The sequence below is a fragment of the Pleurodeles waltl genome, chromosome 1_1 (genome assembly GCF_031143425.1).
Source record: "Pleurodeles waltl isolate 20211129_DDA chromosome 1_1, aPleWal1.hap1.20221129, whole genome shotgun sequence".
In the NCBI taxonomy this organism is placed as follows: domain Eukaryota; kingdom Metazoa; phylum Chordata; class Amphibia; order Caudata; family Salamandridae; genus Pleurodeles; species Pleurodeles waltl.
Window position 1 is genome coordinate 982,318,866 of NC_090436.1, and position 22,587 is coordinate 982,341,452.

The 22,587-nt window shown below is 43.9% G+C and overlaps 1 protein-coding gene across 6 annotated transcripts in view; it reads right to left on the bottom strand.

Moving 5' to 3' along the window:
• FAM13A (family with sequence similarity 13 member A) overlaps positions 1–22,587 on the bottom strand; it is an 848,928-nt gene that overhangs the window by 171,583 nt on the left and 654,758 nt on the right. For all 6 annotated transcript variants that reach the window (XM_069230260.1, XM_069230261.1, XM_069230259.1 and 3 more), the window contains one exon: positions 1,071–1,284. In XM_069230260.1, the coding sequence (XP_069086361.1) occupies positions 1,071–1,284 (214 nt within the window). The remainder of the gene's footprint in view (positions 1–1,070; positions 1,285–22,587) is intronic.

Genomic DNA, 22,587 nt, shown 5'->3' on the forward strand with positions numbered 1-22,587 from the left:
TCTTCTGATGCAAGGTGATGTTGCAGGTTTTGGATGTAAACAATCAGCAAATCATTTGTTTTCATGGAAAGTTGTAGTCTGTAAAAAGCAGGGCGACGCCGCCCTTGTGCTCTCCATGGAGAAACCGCCACTGAATCCATTGCATGTTACATGGATATTGTATATCTGCAGATAAGACGGCAGTGAATCACAAATTGTCATATTTTAGATCATGGATTTACACTTTTTGGGCAAATAAGTAAAAGTATAACAGAATCCATACAAAGGAGGAGTGACAAGGTATCGCCACATTTTTGTTTTGTTCTGGGTGCAATAATGTTCACATTGTATTTTATTTTCTTGAATAATTTCTTAGCAACTCACCTGAGGAAATGTGAAACAATATGAAGACGAAGTGATAGAGAGCTACCTATGAAGAACGGAAACTGGGGATGCCTTGGGGTAAAACAAATGTGCTCTGGGGGTGCACAAATGTGAAGGTAGAAATATGGTACAGATCATCGAAATGAGCTATGTAACAGAGCAATAAAATAAGAGCAAAAGTTCAGCTATTAAGATTCCTCTTACGCAATCTAAATTAATAGACACGAAGTGCAGGAGTGCAGTGGCTTATTGGATTGGAAAATGAAAACAGACAAAAAGTAATAGAAAAAAAACCCACTGCTTCCTTGAAGTCGTGGTCGTTTCGTGCAAACCTAGATTTGTACATTAGAAAAAACAGCATTCCACTGAAAGTGAAAGGGGAATCTACTACTACTGATTTATTGCGCAGTTGCATGTGTACATTGTAGAAGCACTTAAACAGGTATTTGAGCCAAAACGCAGACAAATGTGAAGCATTTGACAAATACAAATGTATCAGAGGCTGGCTTGTGCACTACAAGCAGCATCAATTCATAGCAATACAGATAAACAACTACACGTCAGTCAGTCACTTGCACACCGTAAGAAAAAAAAGAAATTTACAGTTACTGAAAATGAAAATAGTTACCATCACAGCACAGCTAACAAAGGCAAAACTCACTACAGACCAACATTGCCCTGCCATGATGGCAAGCATCCAAACGTACCTCATAAATGAATGTGAATTTGGAGGAGAGGGGGGCACTTCAGTATCGTCTAAAAACTGTTGGCTATGTCCATAGGCATAGAAGCGTGGAGACAACATGGGATCATTATCTCCCTCTAGAAGCTGCTGAATCAGCCGTCCAGCCTGTGGCGAGAGTCGGGCCTCATCGGGTTCAGGTGCATCCCTCTGCCAGGATGTGAAAGCTGGAACAGGCTCTGCAAAAATAACAGACAAAGGGAATTTAAACATACATAACACTATTATTAAAACCAAAGTGGTAAATACATGTATTATCGAATGCATGAGGCAGCTTTTAGGGAAAAAAAACCTCTGCAAAAGTGATGACAAGTTACAAATTCAGGCAAGTACGAGTAAATAAACAGCACAAATTTGAGGCAACTGTGGTACAAATTAAATTGAATATCACTGATTAAATGGTTAAAGTCAGTTGAGTGCTTAGTACACAATAACTGATCCACTCTTTACTCTTGGACAATAATTACTGAAAAAGTGATTGACATTTGGAGTACTCATGGGAGCTATAATATTTTGAAGCAGTCAGGCAACCATTATTTTAAATTTTGCTTGTTTGGAGATTATGTGTTTTGTGTGTAGCGCGAATCACTTTAATGAAGAGCAAACTTTCTTTATAGTACGATTTATAGCTAAGAGGAAGAACAAACTAATCAGGCTTCGGCTCAGTTTATCTCGAATTTGGATTAGGTATTTAGCTGGAAACCAGTGTCAACCCCCAAGTGCAGAATATGTGAGCACACATTTGTGAACTTCTTTCATATTCTATGCACCTGTGCAGGTTTACCTGAAATACATAGAAAATAGCAATGCCCGAAGTTCCTGAACCTAGGATTAAAAAACTGAGAATTTGAATTACCGTGCTTGAAGGAAGACTCACTAGAAGATTCCTCTAGGTTTGTGAAATTCCTGGAGTTAGTAAAAATACCACAATAAATGTTTTTTATGTTGAAGGTGTGCTCTTGTTTATTGTTTTCAAGTCTGAGACTAATAATAATTTTACTTTACGTAATTTTGGGCCAGGCTTGACTATGTGTGCTCGTGATTTAAATTGCAATGGTTTTTTATTAAGTATACAATAAATTAAAATTGTATTTGGACTACCTTTTAAGTGATAACTTGTTGGGTGGCAACAGAACAAGTAAAAGCCAGCCTACAAGGAAACAATTCAAAGTACAGCCTGGACAAACTGAGCATCGACTCACAAATGGTAATTCAGAGTACTGATAGTAACAAGCATAGTTGTGCAGTATGTGGGTCTCTATGTTCAAGTGCAGGTGTTTTCATACGTTTATGTAAACCAACATATGCTGTCTTGCTTCTGGCTGAAAGCACAAGGATTCCTTTGAGGGCAAGGACGGGATGACCTTTAATCTACAAACCATACCAGAAGTAAGACACAAATTCCAGGACTAGTCCCTCGTACACTATGGTAGTTCACTGTACTTGACTAACCACCACAGATTTTGTCGGAGGTGAATAAAATGGGGCTATACCTAGACTATGAATTGATAATATACACAGAAATTGACCACCCTATTACTTCTTGCACTTAACAGCTTAGACTGGTGAAAAATGTATTGCCATTATGAAGGCTCTCCCATGATTTGTGCTCCTAAGGGCAGGGGTGCCAGCAGATCTTAGTTATGTAACCTCAGTCTACGAAGTGGCAAGCCATATCTGTTACGAGGAAGTCAAGACACGGATCCCAAATGTACCCTCAGAGTGCATTGTGGCCTGAGGAGATATCAGCACACCTTAGCCAAGGGAAATTAATTTAAGCTCAATTTGAGCAATAGCTCTTCTGGGAAAGAGGATCTGCTTATTTTTAGGACATGATTATCCAATACCATCCAACTAAAGGGCTCCGATAAAAGAGGTATCATAGTTAGGAATGAGTTACATCTGAGAAATCTAAATCAAGGAGAACTTCGCTTATGTCTCAATACGCCAACCCTAGAATTTGAAACTAGAATAAATGGATTAATAAGGAACACTAAAATGTCCGGAATTTCAATAAAGAAAATATCAAGAATAAGAAGTTAGTAACTGGCAAACTCATATTTGTAAACTTTATTATAAGGTATCAGCATGTTGCTGAATTTAATTTTCGTCAAAATTCGCCTGCAGGAAAACTGATTTATTACAAATTCAAACCCATTGTACGATGGAATGTAATCACTGGATGAATGCATCGACCACCAAAGACTTTGAAAGATCAACAAAATGTACTAGTCGGAACCCAACAGTATAAGGCAGGAGAAAGCACAGCATGCGACTCTACACACCTGCTGCATACATACATTTCATACAACTTGGTATTTAAGTCCAATTCAGAATCTTTTCTTACAGACTGGGCTTTGACTCCCTGCAGAGGAGTACTTCTCATTTCATGTTCTTAGGTATTTGGTTTATTATTTCAACTCCGACAGAGTGTTTCTATAGCAAAGCATGGGTGACAACTTAATATCTTAAAGGTATACTGAGTCATCACATAATAAAATCTTTATTTAAAAGCCATACGGCATAAGAAGTCAATCCCTTTTTATTACAGCAGATGTTTTTTTATATTTTAGTTGGGACTCAAAATTAAAATCAGACTTAGTGCCTTTCCAAATGCTGGTTCACAAAAAGTATTTTTTTCAGATGACACAGAGTTACACAAGGACGTGGATGAAGCTTCTTTTTTTCAGTATTTCCAATTCAGAGCTTTTAAGTGAAAGGGATTCCTAAAATCATGTTCTTGTGCAGTGCTATGTTCAGATGTAACTATACGAGGAAAGTGCAATTACATATTTGTAGCTATTTTTCTTCAGATCATCTGGCATATGTTTACAAAGTTATGCTTTTGACTTTAAAAAGAGTACTGAAGCACCTATGCCGTTCGCATCATCAACCGTGTTACATGTATCTTCACCTTTACTCTACTGCGCTGGAAAGCCCACTTTACCCCTCGTGAATATGGTTTCAGTGGCACACTGCAAAAACGAGAAATGTTATGGTGAAGAGGATGATCATCATATGTTTACAACATGCTTGACATTGACAAATCCTGCAGTGCCACATTTACTTTCCTGCCACCATCTATCTCCATTCTCTCCTTCATGTTCAGTGTAGAGGCATTCGGGTCTGGCAAAATGCACACCCCATTCACCAATGTGAAAGTGAGACCTTCAGAGGGAAAAATGACCTTGCTACGTTTCATGCACAGCTTTTGGCACCAATCGCAACCTGAGTGCCAAACAAGGTGGCATGAATGTTGGCACTGATGGCCCAAATCAACGAACTCAGGTACAGTTATGTCAACATACCACAGACAATTGACCCTTTGAAGCTGCAGCTTCGACAGCCAGAGCTGCCGTCGATGCCAAACTACTCAACTGTAAGCCTGACCAGTGCCTCGCAGCGTGCTCCAGCTTTGTGCTGTGAAGCAGACTGGGGTATGAATGGCTCTAAAATGTGCCACTGTACCGACTTTGACTTGGTCAATACCCTAAATCAATAATGTATTCAGAGTTTATTTCGTCAATGAAGTCGTTAAACTGGAAATGAGAATCGTGATCCAGAAAGTAGAATTTCAATCACATCTACCTTATAAAATAGTTGTAACCGTTCTGAACCTGCCATGCTCAACAGAGTTAACACTTTTTTGTACAGTCACAAGATTTGCAAGCCATTTATCCTGTAACAGAGTAACAACATTGTAAATGCATTCACCTGTTAAAAATTCTACCTCACTGTTCCAAGTCTAGAATTTTCAAGAAGCCACAGCTGAAGAAATTATATGTTCCAGATGGCTTAGGTGGCATAGACAACTCAGGAAAAAATAACTGCCTGGTGTTCTTACTACATGTACTTTTCTCCTTTGTCACCTACTAGTTTCTGTGCAACTAGACTGACAATTTGTGGTGTCTAAAAGCAAGTTCTCTCTAAAGCCTGACTTCAAGTTTGTTAATTGATTATTCAACTGCCCCATGAATCTTTTGTTCAAATTAGCTGTTTTCAATTTTTGGAACCAGCAACTAAACTCCAATAAAACCAAATGCAGTTTAACTACTTTTGACCTGAACCGTGCCTTTTGTTTCAGAACTGCAAGGAGTTAACATGTAAAGACACCCTTAAGGTGAGCAAATCCCTAGAATTGCAAAACACACACTGAATGTTTTGTTCTTACTCCTGCTACAAACGGTAGTATCTAAGTGAAAAAAAAAACCAGTGATTTAAAAACCTCATTGTTAACCACGCAAACGTGCCCACTTTATAACTATTGAATGCTGGAAGGCGGTATGGTCTGTCTCTTTCTGGGTCAGTCTTCAGGGCTACGGTTAGGAAAATTAAGAGGTGATCTTTCATCGTTCCCAACTGCACTGAACAATCACAGTACTTTGTGGATAAGTGAAAGCATGTAAAGCGTGATATAGCGTATACTGAACCTACAATGGCGCAACAACTTCAGACTGGCTGCTTTGTCCTTACCAGAATTGCGCCACACACAATGTTTTGTGGATAAAAAGTAGTGATTTAAAAACCTCATTGTTAACCACGCAAAAGTACCAACTTTATTATAACAATTGAATGCTGGAAGGCTGTATGGTCTGTCTCATTCTGGGTCAGTCTTAAGCATGCAGAGCGTGAAATGACGTGTACTGAACCTACAATGGGGCAACAGCTTCAGACCGGCTGCTATGTCCTTACCATGTGCCATTCATCCAGAAGTAACGATCCTAAGCTGGTTTGCATGCTCCTTCTTAGCACACCATATGATTAGATTTGTGCTGTGACCCTGTAATACGAACAAGCAGCTACGTAGTCAGGATAATCAACGCAAACTAAAAGGGAGCAGATTACGTTTAGGATGAATGAGTGGAATTGGCTCTCCCGAGAGTGCTGAAGAAACCATTGGGACAAATGTTTCACTGCATTTCCTCTTTGGAGAAGAGGCAATGCAAAGCATAACATCTAAATTAAGAAGCAGAACCACTTTTCAATCTGGAAAGGTACTAGAGACTTTGAACTACTAAACTAATTGGGGAGACATGTTTAAACACTGATAATACCAAGGGTCCTAGCCGCTAATAAGCCTGTGTGGTAAGGAAAGTATACGGATTTAATTTCTTAACATTTAATTAAATGAAGCGTCTAAAATGAACAAGGATACCTTCGAGCTGCCTAACGCCCTGTTGCTTTACAATCACCCGTGTCGCTTGGTAGAATTTTTTATTGCATGGACGAGGCTTGAATGTCTTCAATCACCAACTGTGAATGTTATTGCTGCCTTCTCTCAATTATTATTAGGTCAGTTTTTGCTCCCTGCCACAATTCCATACTCCGATGACTAATAAATGCACATGCCAGCTTCAGATCCTTTACAGACTTATCCACTCACAGTTTCTAGGCGAACTGCATGGGGAAAGATGTTGATCTTCAATAGTGACCTAAATTGGTACACCTCAACATATTTGTTTTAGCTTCTGGTGATCTGTTTGAGAACTTAAGATAACAAATTCCGATCGCATTCCAATTCTCATTGGGGCAGTTGCCTGCTGCTAAAAAAAAAAAAAACTCTTTGATACTTGGCACAATTTCGTAACCTTGCTGTAAGTCTTAGCACAGCTGCAAAAGACATTTATTGAGCAGAGACTGACCTACTTTCTCAATTGAACATGTTTGAGGGGCACTGCTGACTGTGGGGAAGCATGCATAGCTGTTGAGGCTCGAGTATCTTTGCTTCAAGCAACAATATGTTCACACTCTAATAAACTACAAACTCCTACACCTGATTCAGTGTACAATGTGTGCTACATATCTCATTCGCACACCAGCGCATGTGTGCTTTGTCTCACAGGGAGTATGTGGCGGGTGCGCCAGAATTTCAAGAAATTTGACGAGAAGAAATAGACTATCGCAATTCTTCTCAACACTACTTGCACAGTACTGCTGCCACAAATAACATTTTAAGCCTGCATTTTCTTTCTCAGGCAGGATGTGGGAGAGAAATTAGACTAGCTGAAAGAAGTAACCTTGTAACTTAAGCTCATAATGACAACTTGTTTGTGAAAGCAGCTGGCCTAAACATTCAACAATAACTCACATTCGAAATAATGGACAGTCATTTTACAGCCTGGAATGCTCTTTGCATTTAGATGTGGAAATATTGCTAAGCCATGACGGCACCTCATGTTAAGAACTGGACAGATGAGACCGGTCTGGCCGGAGTGTGCTGGGAAAAAAAGTATGGTTTAAAAGGTTCTATTTTCAGAAATATGTGGATTGGTTGGTACTGCGCGTCAATCAGTCATATTTTTATGTGGCTACAGTAGAGGGACAAGCAGAGGACAATCAATCAAACTGGGCATCAGTTCTGGAAAGAACAAAAGATCCTTTCCCAGAAGTTTTCTCAGAGATGTTTTTGGAATATACAGTTGTTGCTCTTGAATCATAGTGATGACCAATGCATAACGCTAACAAGAGGGTGATGGGCAGCTTTAAAGCGCAGAGCTTAAAAACAATAGGTAAAAGTCTTGTGTGGTGGATGTAGAGGTGAAGGTCATTGCACTTTAACCTAGCTCGGTTTACCAGGGGCAACTGAAAGAAAAGACTGAAGAATGATTTCACAGATTTACGAACTTTCATGGTGAACAACTGTGATAAATGAAAACGTCAACCAATATTACGCCGTTTGTCTCTTGTGAAGGTACGTTTGCTGTGAACATATGCGATTTTCTTGTAAAGTTATAACTTTTTACTTCCAAACATGTGTTTATACGATGTTGCTCAGAGAATCGAAAGGCACCACACACAGACTTCAGCATCACAATTATCTTTTTCAGCCATCAAGGTTAGAAGATAGTTATTAGTGAATAAACTTGGCCTATAAAGGAGCTCTTCCATAGACGAATATAATTTGAAATATCATCAATAAAAAATATAAGGAAGGTGAAGACTCCTTAGATATCAGTAAACTCAGTATTAGCTTCAAGTGTATTTCCTACATGATTGAGTTAAAAGGATTTCTAAGTTTTAACTAATTACTCAGGTGCCATGTACATGTGTTTTTAGCGTGTGGTTAGGTTAATGCAATTCTACTTGCTCCCAGGACGGGCAAACAAGTTAAACAGCGATGCCGAACTAATAGCTCTTGATGAGAGTTAGATACAATAGCCCTGATTGCATATTAAATCGTGGAACAGAGATCCATAGGAAGTTACTGGTCAAGATCCCCTGCCTTTTTTTATGAGAGATAAAGGCAAAACAATTTTCCATAAAAGTCCACTGAGAAACAAAAAGATCTGGTTAGTCGCAAAACAGATGAACTTTCACTGAAATATATGATTGAGACTATTCCTATTGATTTCATGGGCTTAAGGGTTGAAACAAAGGAGTGCAGGCACAATTTTACTGAGTGAAATAAGCATGGCTGATCTTTTCCAGGTGGGACGTTATAAGGGAACTCTCTCTAAGCAATAGATATTTTCCGTAAAGAAAACAAATACAGGTTTTCATGTCTTGGTCTCTGGCTTGGACAGAAAAGAAAGAACTTCTTAGGCACACTAAAAGTGATTTCCAACAGGGAAAATCCCACACTGGGCAACAAACAGGTACGCTCATACTACATCAGACATGGAGCATCACAGGATAAACATTAAACATTTTTTTTAAAAAGATTTAAAAAAATGTGAGCAGACAAAGCATTTGGTACCTTAAATTTAGGGAACCCAAGAAGTAAAATGAATCTTAAATAGAGCTTATATTTGTAATTCACACTGCTGTACGCTTTTCGAGGTGGGTGGTTCAAGATCTGTCAATAGGTACTTAATCAAGAAAGTTTTGTTAACTCAAGTCAAATGCCGCAGAAATTATATGTAAAATCATATTTTTACACATGTAGAAAATGTGTTTGAACTCTCCATAAACGTTTTACCTATGAGGGTTAGGATCATCCAAGTTGTGAAGTCATGATAAAATGTTACTCCTGCCATTCGAGAGAATATACAAAACATCGTGTATCTCAGGGTGTGCAGTTTAAAAACGGCAGGAAAAGGTCTCCTGCATTACCACTGTGATTACAAAGGATACTTATAAACCAATTATCGATAGTGGGTAACATACTACTTTTCCACTATTGTGATCGAGTATCCTGTAATCTAATCTATGGAATGTAATTTTTCAAGGTGCTGGGAAAAAATCTCTGTTACAGGTAGAGAGATGCACAGCACATTGCAATAAAAAAACAAGAACTCAGGGAAAGAGACAGAACACAAGAAAAAAAGACAAGGGACAGCGCATGAAGCAAGAAAAAGTTGGACAGACAGTTTAAATGTACGAGGAAAAGGCAGCCTGGGAAGTTGAGCAAATAGAGCGATATGAGGTCAATTGAGGCTATTATTGAAAACACGGGAAAAGGAAACTAAGACAGATAAAAAGGATCCGTGAGTCGGAGAAATACTAATTGGTTTGCTCCTCTAGACACATATACAGCCAAATAGGGTTTGGCTGTATTAACCTGAACCTTAGAACCCACAAAGTGTTTGGAGAAGAACCTAACTGTCCACCGAGCAAGTTATCAGATATATCCCGTTCGGTAATATTCAAGGTGACCCTCAACTAATTGCAGCTGTACTGCGACTTGATCATAGCTTTCTTGGCAGTGCCAGAGCCAAAAGGCTCAACGTGACAAAAGCTAATGTTTCTAGAACCAGGAACTTATGATAAAAGATTCCAGGAAGGAATGATGGCCCCGTCACTAAATCCCTTACATGTCTAATGTCAAGAGGAGCTGGGTGGGTTACTTGATGGAGGAATAGGAGCTCCAAGATCCATATCTGGCTGTGTCGCACCAGAGCAATAAGAATAACTGAACACTCCCAGAATGATCTTGACTTTCTGAAGGACCCTAAGAAACAGGATGATTGGAGACAGGGTACAGAGGACCCTCTGAGAAAAAATCATGAAAACACACTAAGGAGCAGGTGCTGAATTTTCATCTGAGTTTTGAGGAGCTGCACATACATATATGTCCATGCAACACTAAACATCGAAGATTAAGTCAAGAACTGTCCGGCTAATCTTCCATCAGTGATGTTTGTGTAGCTGTTTGCTCATACAAGCTGAAGACTCCTGCAAGGTAGAGACCCAGAAAGATGTCGTATTTGGAGAAGGGCCATTCTCCACGGACATCCCACAGTCGAAGGAAGTGAGTAATGCCACAATGATTGTTTTAAAATTTGGCAGACTTCTGGTGTAATATATTTTAAGTGTTCAATAAACTACTTTGGACTGATCTTCATAGTCAGGGCCCAGATCAGATTAAAATAATCACATTAGCAAGGTCTGTGGGCTTTCCTGACATATTTAGTAGGGACCAAGGCTCTTTATCCACATGGGAGGAGAAACTGTTCTCATTTAGGAAGGCCGCTGGTATTCCCATAAACTGAACTGAAAGTGTGGGCCCAGACACTGTTGTTGGTGCACTGTATTCATTTGCCAAAATTTAGACCTGGTGGGCTCGGAGACCAACATATTCCACATCACTTGAGTCTGTTTCCAAGACTTCTGGTTCAATCGCCTATAGGGATAGGCCAATTTCTTAAAGATGGACTAACTCAATAAGGAGAATTCCAGACAGGCCGACCTGCAAGAAAGGCTCCCTGGCTCGATTGGGGCCACTTCTCTTGGGGCCCACATTCCTACGTATTAGGACTGCCAAAGATGAAAGCAAGTTTTAAGAATTGTGTTAAGCAGGGCACCTTTTGTGCTGGAGCTTCTCCCTCCCTGACACTCTGTAATAAAATGTCAACACTTCACCAGCATCCCTGCACATCTTGTATTAACAGTGTGAGGGGCCATTCAAGAGACGTCATCCAAGGCCCCTCGAGGAACGATGACGCCCAGGCTGTTTGAGGCTTCCCAGTCTACTACAGCATTCTTTGATTCTCTGTCAAAGGTGACCTAAGTGAAGAATCAGCAGGGGTGAGCTCATGGTTTAAGGGAACAGCATAATTCAGCAGCACAGAGGTTTGTAGGGCTAGATGAATAGAAGCTGGCTCCATAGTTCTGATTTTGTCTCTCAAGATGGTCAGGGGTGCAACAACCACAAATGGGACACAGCATTAGTAAGGTGGCATGTAGGTTAAATCAAATCAGACCTATCCTGATCCATTGTGTGACCTTGGGTGTCCACCAGTGGATTAGGCTAGATGAAGACTTGCGATGAAGGTGTCCAGAACACTGCCATTGAAGCTGAACTGCTAAAATACTCTTGACAGATACTGCAGTATATGCCAGTATATCCATTTAAGCTGCACACTTGTGGATCTACTTGATACGTAGTTAAGAAACTTCTGTAATATGAATTATCCTCTTATAGCAGGTCTGAAATAGGAGCCACCAGTCAAGAAGATGTTCCACAGAAGTGGCCTCTGCCTGATCCGTTTATGATTTTCCCCTATTCTTCCTCCGTATGGAGAGTAAGGAGATCGGACTAGGGCCCACTGGGAAATGAACTACTTCATAACAAATTAAAAAAGGTAGTTACTTGAATTTTAGCAGTGGAAGGATACTGGTCATTCAATCAAAAGGATGGTAAAGAAAGCTATGTTTCCTAAGGAGGGCCAAACAGAAGAGGAAGGAAGACCATAAAATAATAGTCAACCAAATAAGTGACAAGAAAGCTAACCAATGCTGAGCAATGGGCTGACCAAACGTACAAGTTCGTAACCTTCTGTAACGATATATCTGGTAGAGACATAGTCTAGTTCCAGATTCCTTACCTTAGAATTTTCCCCCAGGCCTCAGAACGGCTCCGGAGGTTTTTCCTTCGAGCAATACCCTTGCACGTTGGCAGGTAGAGTCAAAGTTGCCATGATGATGTCAGGAGTAGTGCACAGTGACTTTGGTTTCTTTTTGTGACTTTCCACACCAAAGCGCAGGGCCACGAAAAACACTGAAATTGGTGTGCCAGACCTAAGGCCCTGAATGGGGAAGCTGTAAGGAAATGCCTCCTTGGCATGGTTGCCCCCTGACTTTTTGCCTTTTGTTGATGCCAGTTATGATTGAAAGTGTGCTGGGACCCTGCTAACCAGGCCCCAGCACCAGTGTTCTTTCCCTAAACTGTACCTTTGTTCTCACAATTGGCACAGCCCTGGCACCCAGATAAGTCCCTTCTAAATGGTACCCTTGGTACTAAGGACCCTGATGCCAGGGAAGGTCTCCAAGGGCTGCAGCATGTCTTATGTCACCCTGGGGACCACTCACTCAGCACATTCGCACTGCCTCACAGATGGTGTGCTGGTGGGGAGAAAATGACTAAGTCGACATGGCACTCCCCTCAGAGTGCCATGCCGACCTCACACTGCCTGTGGCATAGGCAAATCACCCCTCTAGCAGGCCTTACAGCCCTAAGGCAGGGTGCACTATACCACAGGTGAGGGCATATGTGCACAAGCACTACGCCCCTACAGTGTCTAAGCAAAACCTTAGACATTGTAAGTGCAGGGTAGCCATAAAGAGTATATGGTCTGGGAGTTTGTCAAACACGAACTCCACAGTTCCATAATGGCTACACTGAAATGTGGGAAGTTTGGTATCAAACTTCTCAGCCCAATAAATGCACACTGATGCCAGTGTGGGATTTATTGTAAAATGCACCCAGAGGGCATCTTAGAGATGCCCCCTGAATACCAGTCTGACTCCTAGTGCGAGGCTGACCAATTTCTGCCAGCCTGCCACAACCAGCCGAGTTTCTGGCCACATGGGGAGAGTGCCTTTTTCACTCTGTGGCCAGGAACAAAGCCTGTACTGGGTGGAGGTGCTTCTCACCTCCCCCTGCAGGAACTGTAACACCTGGTGGTGAGTCTCAAAGGCTCATGCCTTTTGTTACAGCACCCCAGGGCATCCCAGCTAGTGGAGATGCCCGCCCCTCACGGCCACTTCCCCCACTTTTGGCGCACGGCAGGAGAGGATAATAAGAAAAACAAGGAGTCACCCACCAGTCAGGACAGTCCTTAAGGTGCCCTGAGCTGAGGTGACCCCTTTCTTTGGAAATCCTCCATCTTGAGTTTGGAGGATTCCCCCAATAGGATTATGGATGTGCCCCCCTCCCCTCAGGGAGGAGGCACAAAGAGGGTGTAGCCACCCTCCAGGACAGTAGCCATTGGCTACTGCCCTCCAGACCTAAACACACCCCTAAATTCAGTATTTAGGGGCGATCCAGAACCCAGGAAATCAAATTCCTGCAACCTACAACAAGAAGAAGGACTGCTGACCTGAAAGCCCTGCAGAGACGATGGAGACAACTGACTTGGCCCCAGCCCTACCGGCCTGTCTCCAGACTCAAAGAACCTGCACAGCGACGCATCCGACAGGGACCAGCGACCTCTGAAGCCTCAGAGGACTGCACTGAACCCGAAGGACCGAGAAACTCCAGAGAACAGCGTCACTGTTCAAAAACACCAACAACTTTGCAACTTTCTTGCAACTTTCAAAAGACCTCACTCTTCCTGCCGGAAGAGTGAGACTTCACACTCTGCACCTGATGCCCCCGGCTCGAGCTCCAGAGAACTAACACTGCAGGGAGGACTCCCAGGCGACTGCAACCTCGTGAGTTACATGAGACGACCCCCCTGGACTCCAACAGCGATGCATGGAGAGAGGATCCAGAGGTTCCCCCTGACCGCGACTGCCTGGAACAAAGAACCCGACGCCTGGACCAAGCACTGCACCTGCAGCCCCCAGGACCAGAAGGAACCGAACTCCAGTGAAGGAGTGACCATCAGGCGAGCCTCTGCCTAGCCCAGTCAGTGGCTGGCCCGAGAAGCCCCCCTGTGCCCTGCCTGCACGGCTAGAGTGACCCCCGGGTCCCTCCATTGATTCCTATTGAAAACACGATGCCTGCTTTGCACACTGCACCTGACCGCCCCTGTGCCACTGAGGGTGTGTTTTGTGTGCCTACTTGTACACCCCCCCCCCCCCCCCCACACAAATTCTCTACTAAACCACTCTGGTCTGTCCTCCTGCAGGTACTTACCTGTTGGCAGACTGGAACCGGAGCACCCCTGTTATTCATAGGCACATATGTGTTTTAGGCCCTCCTTTGACCTCCGCACCTGACCGTCCCTGTGTTGCTGGTGCGGTGACTTTGGGATTGTCTTTAACCCCCAACGGTGGGCTGCCTATCCCAGGAACTTGAACTTGTAAGTGCCTTACTTACCTGAAAGACTAACCAATACTTACCTCCCCCAGGAAGTGTTGATTTTTGTGTCCACTTTTAAAATAGCTTATTGCCATTTTAACTAAAACTGTATGTTACTGCTCTAATTCAAAGTTCCTTATGTAAGGAGCGGTAAGGGACAATTGTGCATCAGCTCAACGGGACTACACATTAAGTAAGTAGGTACAAGATTAAGGTCCCACTGAGGCATGATAAACGGAGTGGGAGGAAACAAATGGGTGAGACCCTTAAGAAATCGACTACAGTAGGAGACTTAAAGAGTGAGAGCTGATCAGGCAACCTAAGAAAGGCTGAAATAGCTGATAAATAACCTTTAAGGGTGCCCAAAGAAAAGCTCTGCTGGGCTAAAGAGAATGAACAAAAGAACCTCAGAAAGAGGAGCAGAGAGGGGATCAACAGATTTGTTGGTACACCATGCCACAAATTTATGCCAATGACAGGCGTATACCGTTTTGGTGGAGGGGCAAAGATAACATCACAGACTTCAGGTGGAAGGTCAATAGCCATCAACTGCTGCCGCTCAATCTCCATGCATGAAGGAAGAGATTAGTCAGGGTTGGGTGGAGAACCGTCCCCTGCTGCTGCGACAGAAGATCCTCCCGAAGGTGCAGTCTGAGTGAAGGATCGGTGGCCATCCTCAATAGCCCTGGATACCATACTCTCCGTGCCCAGTACAGATCCACCAAGATGACTTGGGCCTGGTCATTCCTGATCTTCTTGAAATCACTGAACAGAAGTGGTACAGGCAGAAATGAGGCCGGAGTTCCACTCGAGATGAAAAGCGGCTCAGAGAAAGTGCCGCCTTGGAAACTCCAACGTGCAAAACAGCTGACATTGTGCGTTCTCTGCGGAGACGAACAGATCTAACCAAAGCTCTCCCCACTGCTGAAAGAGACCTTGCGCCACCTCCAGATGAAGATGCCATTTGTGATCGGCTATGCATCAACGGCTGAGTTTGTCTGCTCTGGCGTGGCGGGCTTGCCAGATGTTGGACCACCAGGGTAATGTCCTGATGTGTCAGCAATGTCCAGAGGCGCGCGCCTCCTGACAAAGGGTCCCGGACTCTACTCCACCCTGTTTGTTGCAGTACCACATGACCATGAACACTTGCACTACGTTCCCTTTAAGAGAGGGAAGAAATGCTTTCAACGCAATCCTGATTGCCCGGAGTTGCAGAAGATTGATATGGAGCCCAGACTCCGCCGGAGGCCAGAGGCCTCTGATCTCCGCCTCTCCCAGGTGGCCGCCCATCCCAAAAGTGACACGTCTGTCACTATGGATAGATCTGGTTGGGGAAGGAAAAGGGATATGTTGTTACCCAGTGCGAATTTGAAAGCCACCACTGCAGGTCCTTCCCAGCCCCCTCTGAGATCTGGATCATGTTGGAGAGATTTCCCTGATGCTGCGCCTACTGGAACCTCAAGTCCCACTGCAGAGCCCGCATATGCCATCTGGCATGTGTCACTAGCAAGATGCAGGAGGCCATGAGGCCCAGCAGCCTCAGAGTCAGTCTCATCGAAATCCAAGAGGCTGAAAGATCGGAATCACAGCCTGGATATCCTGGACTCGCTTTCCGGGAGGATAGGCCTGAAACTGAACTGTTTCCAGAACAGCTCAGATTAAAGAGAGCATCTGAGAGGGAGCCAGGTGACTTTGGCACGTTTATAGTGAACCACAGTGTGTGCAGGAGGGTCGCCATAGTCTGGGAGACGACTTTCTGGAGCGAGTCTGCCTTTAACAGCCAGTCGTTGAGGCAGGGGAAAACAAACTCCCCGACCTGCGCAGATGAGCTGCTACCACTGCCATCACTTTCATGAAAACCTGAGCAGAGCTGGTAAGGCTGAAGGGTAGCACAGTAAATTTTAAGTGCTCATGCCCTACCACGAATCATAGGTAACGTCTGTGGGCAGGCAGGATTGGAATACAGAAAAAAGCGTCCTGCAAGTCCAACGCTACCATCCAGTCTTCTGGGTCCAAGGCATTCAGGACCTGAGCCAGGGTGAGCATTCTGAATTTCTCCTTCTTCAGGAAGAGATTGAGGTCCTTAAGATCTAGGATAGGATGTAAGCCCTTGTCTTTTTTGGGCACCAGAAAGTAGTAGGAATAATAACCACCACCTACTTCTGGTGCAGGGACCCTCTCTATGGCTCCCTTGGCCAAGTGAGCCGCGACTTCCTGGCGGAGAAGTGCCAAATGATCCTCCGTTATATAGCTGACTGACGGAGGCATGGCTGGTGGGGCAGATTCGAAGGGGAAGGAGTTGCCCCTTCGAATGATCTGCAAAACCCACCTGTCTGTAGTGATGGATTCCCAGTGGGGCAGGTGATGGAGAATCCTGTCGCTAACTGGAGCAGAGTAAGGGGACCGACTAGGAGGGTTTGGAGGCTGCAGCAGGACCAGGGCTGGACTGGGCAGACCTCTGGTTCCCTGCCCCACAACCTCCTGGGATTCCGTGTCCCCGGCCACCCAGTGGCTGAACAGCATGGGTGGCACAGGGGCTGGGAAAGGAACGCAGCAGGGAGACTCTTCCGTGACCACGAAAGGCAGACTGTTTGAGATGAGGGGCAGTGGAAAAGCTGAGGGACCAAGCTGTAGCCTGGGAGTCCTTGAACCTCTACAGCGCCGAGTCTGCCTTGTATCCAAAGAGACGGAAGCCATCAAAGGGCATGTCCATAATAGTCTGTTGGACGTCACCTGAGAAACCAGATGTATATAACCAGGCGTGGTGCTTCAAGGCCACCGTCATCGAAACCTATCTACCTAGAGAGTAGGCTGTGACCAGCCCATATCTGATAAGGAACTTTGCCGCGTCTCTCCCATCGGTGACAGCATGGGAGACGATAGCATGGGCCTCCTCAGTTATCTGTGGCAGAACTTGTGCGACTATATCCCAGACTGGGTATAGCGGCCTGAAAGGCATGCAGTGTTCACTGACTGCAGCACGAAACTGGGGGAAGAAAACATCTTCTTCCCAAATTGTTCCAGCCTATTTGATTCCCTATCTGGAGGTGTTGAAGGGAATGCATCCGATGATGGGGATGCCTGGATGACAAGGCTCTCAGACATGGGGTGTTAGGACAGGAATTTAGGGTAATTCAGTGCTGGCCGATGGCGTGCGATAGTCCTGTTCCCAGGAGCCCCTATGTTGGGTCTGGACCAAGTACCCAAAAGGACATCGGTGAGGGTTTCAATGAATGGAAGAAGAGGCTCAGATGTGGAAGCCCCTGGTTGAAGCACCTCCGTCAGGAGATTAGACCTGACCTTAACAGTAGGGAGCTCAAGGCAGAGGACCTCAGCCGCTCTACTGACACCATGGAATAAGTTGCTCTCTCCACCGTAGCCATGGTAGGAGGAGACAGCATGCTAGCATCTGGAGAGGTATCCAGACCACTGGCCTCACCCAACTCCTGTGCCCAGTCCAAGTTAGGGTCACCTGGTATTCATAAGGGTCCAGCAAAGCCTCCAATCCCTCCTCTAATTCAAACCCATAAGAATAAGGGTCAAAATCCAAACCTGGGGTGAATAGGCCCCATTGAATAAGGAGGCTGCGTCTGCCGGCGCCTGTCTGACTCTGGGTCGTCGGGGATCAGGATCGGGTCGACGTTGATGGTGGGCACCACCGACGTCGGAAGCGTCGACAATCAAACCAGTGTCGGGGAAAGTCTCAATGGTACAACCAGTGCTGGTGCGGATTGGAGAGTGGATCCGGAGGGTACTTGGTGGCCAGAGCCGCTGGTGCGGAACCCGGAGGCCCCCTGACCGAACCCTTTGGGCCCAAAGGGCCCGTAGCAGGGTCGTACTGCCCAAAAATAAAGCGCATGGCCTCATAAAACTCCTTCAGTAGGGCTGGGGTCACTGTAGCTCCCGGATACTCGGGGAGGCGCGGAGCGGACCCAGAAGCAGGCTCTGAAGACGGAGGCCTGGAGAGTCAACTCTTCTCCGACGTCACATCAGCTGAGCGACGGGAAAAAGACAAAGGGTAACGGGATGTCTTCGACATCTTCTTCTTACCTTGACCCGAAGACTTCAAAGAAGACGAGTGGCGATGGCTCCGGCCCTGGCACTCGGAGCATGACTTCGGGTCGTGGTCGCGCTCCAGGCACCACAAACAGATCCAATACGGATCCATCACCAACATCATGCAGTGACAGTCCTCGCACGGGTTGAAGCTGGTCTTTGGGGACATCCCTCGACGCACCAAAAACTCGACAAAAGAGTCAAAGTTGGTCAAAAAAGTGACCAAGGGTAGCTCTCTCCAGATCAGCGCATGGCGCGGAAAGAAAAGAACTAACGTCACTGCACTGAGGCTGCATCTATGTACTACTCCTGACATCACCCAGGCGACTACGACGCCAAAGACACCCGGTGAGTCGACCGATGCCACCTACCTAGTATTGCTCAAAGAAAAAATCTCCGGATCCAGTCTGACACCTGGGGGAAAATTCTATAGTAACGAATCTGCAACTAGAAGTCTCTATCAGATAACCAGTGTAGATATCCGTATCATCCACAATAAGCCTTCCACAAGACTGCTAACAGCTGTAGGTGAGAGTTGAAAAGGGAGCAGATCATCTATGGGATGGAAACAAACATAAGAGAAGCAGATTCCATTTCTCATGAATTGCTATGAAAAGGGGAATAGTATAGGGTGAAAATCCAACTAGAGATTGGGTGACTGACAACATACTGCCTATGCGAGTATCCAACTAGAGACTGAGTGACTGACAACATACTGCTTATGGCTGCATATCTGGCCCCAGCTTTGGTGAATAGCTTTGAGAACCAATTTACCATTAGCACTGGGTAGCAGTGTACCCAATGATCAATAAAAAAAGAAAGCAAGAGTAGTCCTACTTATGGTTCTGATACACATTTACAATAAAGGAATTAGTCAGTACTCTGCAGAGTGGAGACAGTATGTATGGTACTTTGAATACAACATTCAAACCCTAACCCCATCATAATTCTCCTTCTAACCCAAAATGTCTGTCCTTGGGTGTCAGCATTTACAAAGCATTAACTTGAAGGGCAGTAATGAAGAACTGGTAAGGTATGAGGATATTGCAGACAATAAAGGATAATTGACATCAATTGCAGAGCTACAACTTTATTCAACAGGTTTACACTTTCAGGTACAGAAAAATTATGTGATTTGCACAGAATCACATGATTTTCGAGCCAGTGGTGAGGCTAGGATTCAAACTATGTTCCAAAGTCAAAAGCTTTACCACCAGAGCACATCTCCTGTCAAAAACAAGGGTCACTTATTTTGTACCGCTGTGAAAATACCTCTTACTTTTGAGAGATCTGAGGAATTATGTTAAAATCAAAACATGTACTGATATTAAGCACAATGTTGATCAAAGGTTATGCATTTGGTAGGAACTGCCTGGAATAAAGAAGTATCTGTGTGTCGCAGTTGCATCAGATGTTTACCTCTTACCTAGTTTCCTTTCACTGCATTCAAGCAGCAAGCTGTGCAAAGTATGTTGCAACTGATCTCTGTTGATGGTTTTAACAATCATCAAAATTAATCTGGAAATAATCCTTTGCAGTGACTACTGGTGAGGGGGAGAAACAAGTGAGCGCTGTTGTGGTATATGTGACTGAAACAAAGAATGTGATTGTATTCGAGGATTTTACGCCCTGTGCCTGGTTCATCAACTACTCTAAAACTGCAGATACTGGATGGTCCACAGATTTCGTACTTCTGTCACAGTTATTGCTTCCTATGTCTGCTCAATGTTTTTGGGCAGTTAGCCACTTCACTCTTCCCATCTATTGTCCCACAACCAACTGTACTAACTGATTTCTAATAAGATGTTCCATTTTGTTACTCTGGGCTGCCCTGTTCTCCGATGTTACTACATATTGCAAAGAGAAAACTAGTTGATCGCAAAACCTATTTCTTGTATAAGGCTCGTCAGTTTAGTACCTATTTTTATGCAAAGGTTAAGGAGAGTATGCTTGGTGTGAGTTAGGTGGGATATAACACTAAAGTATGCAATGTGTTGCTTTTATGTGTAATCAGTTTACCGGCACAGCAGAACCTTAAAGGCATCTCAAGTAGGGCTCCATTTTACTTTCATGTATCTGCCAATTATTACATACCTTGTATGAAGTGGTGCCCAATTTTACACAGTGAGACTTTTCATGCAGATGACATAGCTTGCTGACAAACGTACCATATAAAAATATTTACTAAACATAATTTTATTATGTGCAATTAATTCCATATACTGACAGAGCAAACAGTTCCAAGCCTTGTACTGAAGTGGTGCTTTGTGTACAGAGATTTGGTACACTACGTTAGTTAAAAAATGAAATTGCTGAAAACGGCAATGAATAGTGGTTAGAAATGGTTGAGAAAGCAAAATGTTGGCATCGATTTATTCAAAATCGGGAGTGCGCAACAACAGGGAATTTCAAATATGTTTATGCCTGCAATGGAGTAAAAAAATCTCTCACGTTTACTGCTTCACAAAGACTGAAAACTACATCCCTTGAGATCAACTTCCTAATGTCCATGTAAAAAGTAAACCCGGGGGTACTGGAATAGTAATACTGCCTTCTCAGAAATATATTTCAGAGAGACAACCATTTGGTCGAGGCAAACCCACTCAGTCCTAAAATGTTCAGTACAAATGAAAGGTCTAGTCTGTAAAAGGCAACCTAAAAACACTCAGATGAAGACATTTAAAGGAATTGAGCAAGTGTGATGCCAAACTGTTCTTTTCTAAATTTGGACTATAGTTGCATCTCTCCACGACCCCGCTTCCCATCCCAAAGCCTCATTGTTTCTTCCATGCTATATATGCAACTTGAACTTTGACAGACATCTGCACTTACTAAAATTTGCACTTTAATTTACTCATGCTTTTTTGCCCATGTTTTTTTGTATTTGAGTTAAAGGCTTAGCTGAATGTACGACTCAACAAACATGATTTCAATAATACATTACTAAATCAAACGAAAAACCTTGGTCACAAGGATTATAAACTGAACGAAAAAAGTGAAATGAAGAAGAGGATCAGCTTTTTATGGTCTGGCTAGACAGCACAACTGTCGATAGACATCTACGTGAGACCCACCATGTTTGGAGCTAGGAATACATGTTCTGACTGGACACCAGTTGTGCACTTCCAAAAAAATGTGCTTACTCTCAAGACAGCTGGACAAATAAACAAAATGATCACAGCTGTCTAGAGTTTGAACTTTCAGGGGCACGCACACTACATTGGAATGTTAATAAAGGGTCTTAATTACCTAGATAACTTATGGTGTACCCTCTGGCAACAGCACATATAGGGTGAGGGCAGTCATTAACCTACATGTATTTTTAGATCCAGGTCGACAGTGCATATGTGAGCCTGCTCTACTGGCAAAGCTTGTTCTGCAATGAGGCCTCACCTTGGGGGCAATAGAGTACTCCGGCTTATAAATATGCACAAGTCCGGTTCCCAAAATTACAGAATTCCAAAGATGCACACATCCCATGGGATACTTTCTGCAAAAATCCCACTATACTTGGTGGGTTGTAGCTATCAGTAACAGCATAAAGACTGCTTTTAATTACGCACTCTAATTTAAGACTCACTGGAGGTCACATGGGATAAAAAGGAAGAGGGCATTATATGGTCAAGTATTACGTTTATAATGCCACTTGCTAGATTAAGCTCACAAAATCTAAATCTGTAGAGGGGGTTCTATCCTTCAGAATATCAGACAGTGTCGGCGTGTGAGAAACGATGCCCTGCTCCCCTGCAGTGTCTATTTATGCTTCCACACTACTGCGATGTTCACCACCTAAACGGACAACACACAATTGGATGGGTGGGGGTGTGGGGGGGGGGGGGGTAGTAGACCTATGGAAAGGGTGTTAGCAGCAGAGCGGCATCAAAAATGCATGACTGCCTGTGGTGAGAAAGGGAGGGACGTAGCAAAGTGGCACTACTTCAGGGAAGGCAAACAATCCTTCCTTTGGCGTCATCCCAGGCAAAGAACACAGGAGGAAACAGGAACAAATGGCAAGTTTTGAACACCAAGCGAGTGGGGCGGGCGACACAATAATTAACGAAATACAGCACAATTCTTGGAAAAATAAACAGCAATATCTTTATAAGAGTGTTTTCGCCCTCCCACAATGACGTTGGGGGAGCTCACTTACACACAAGGCTTGCTGTGATTCCAGCTGCAGACAGTGGGTTTATTCTACACTGAAGAACACTGGGAATGCCTCATGAAAACAATATTAACA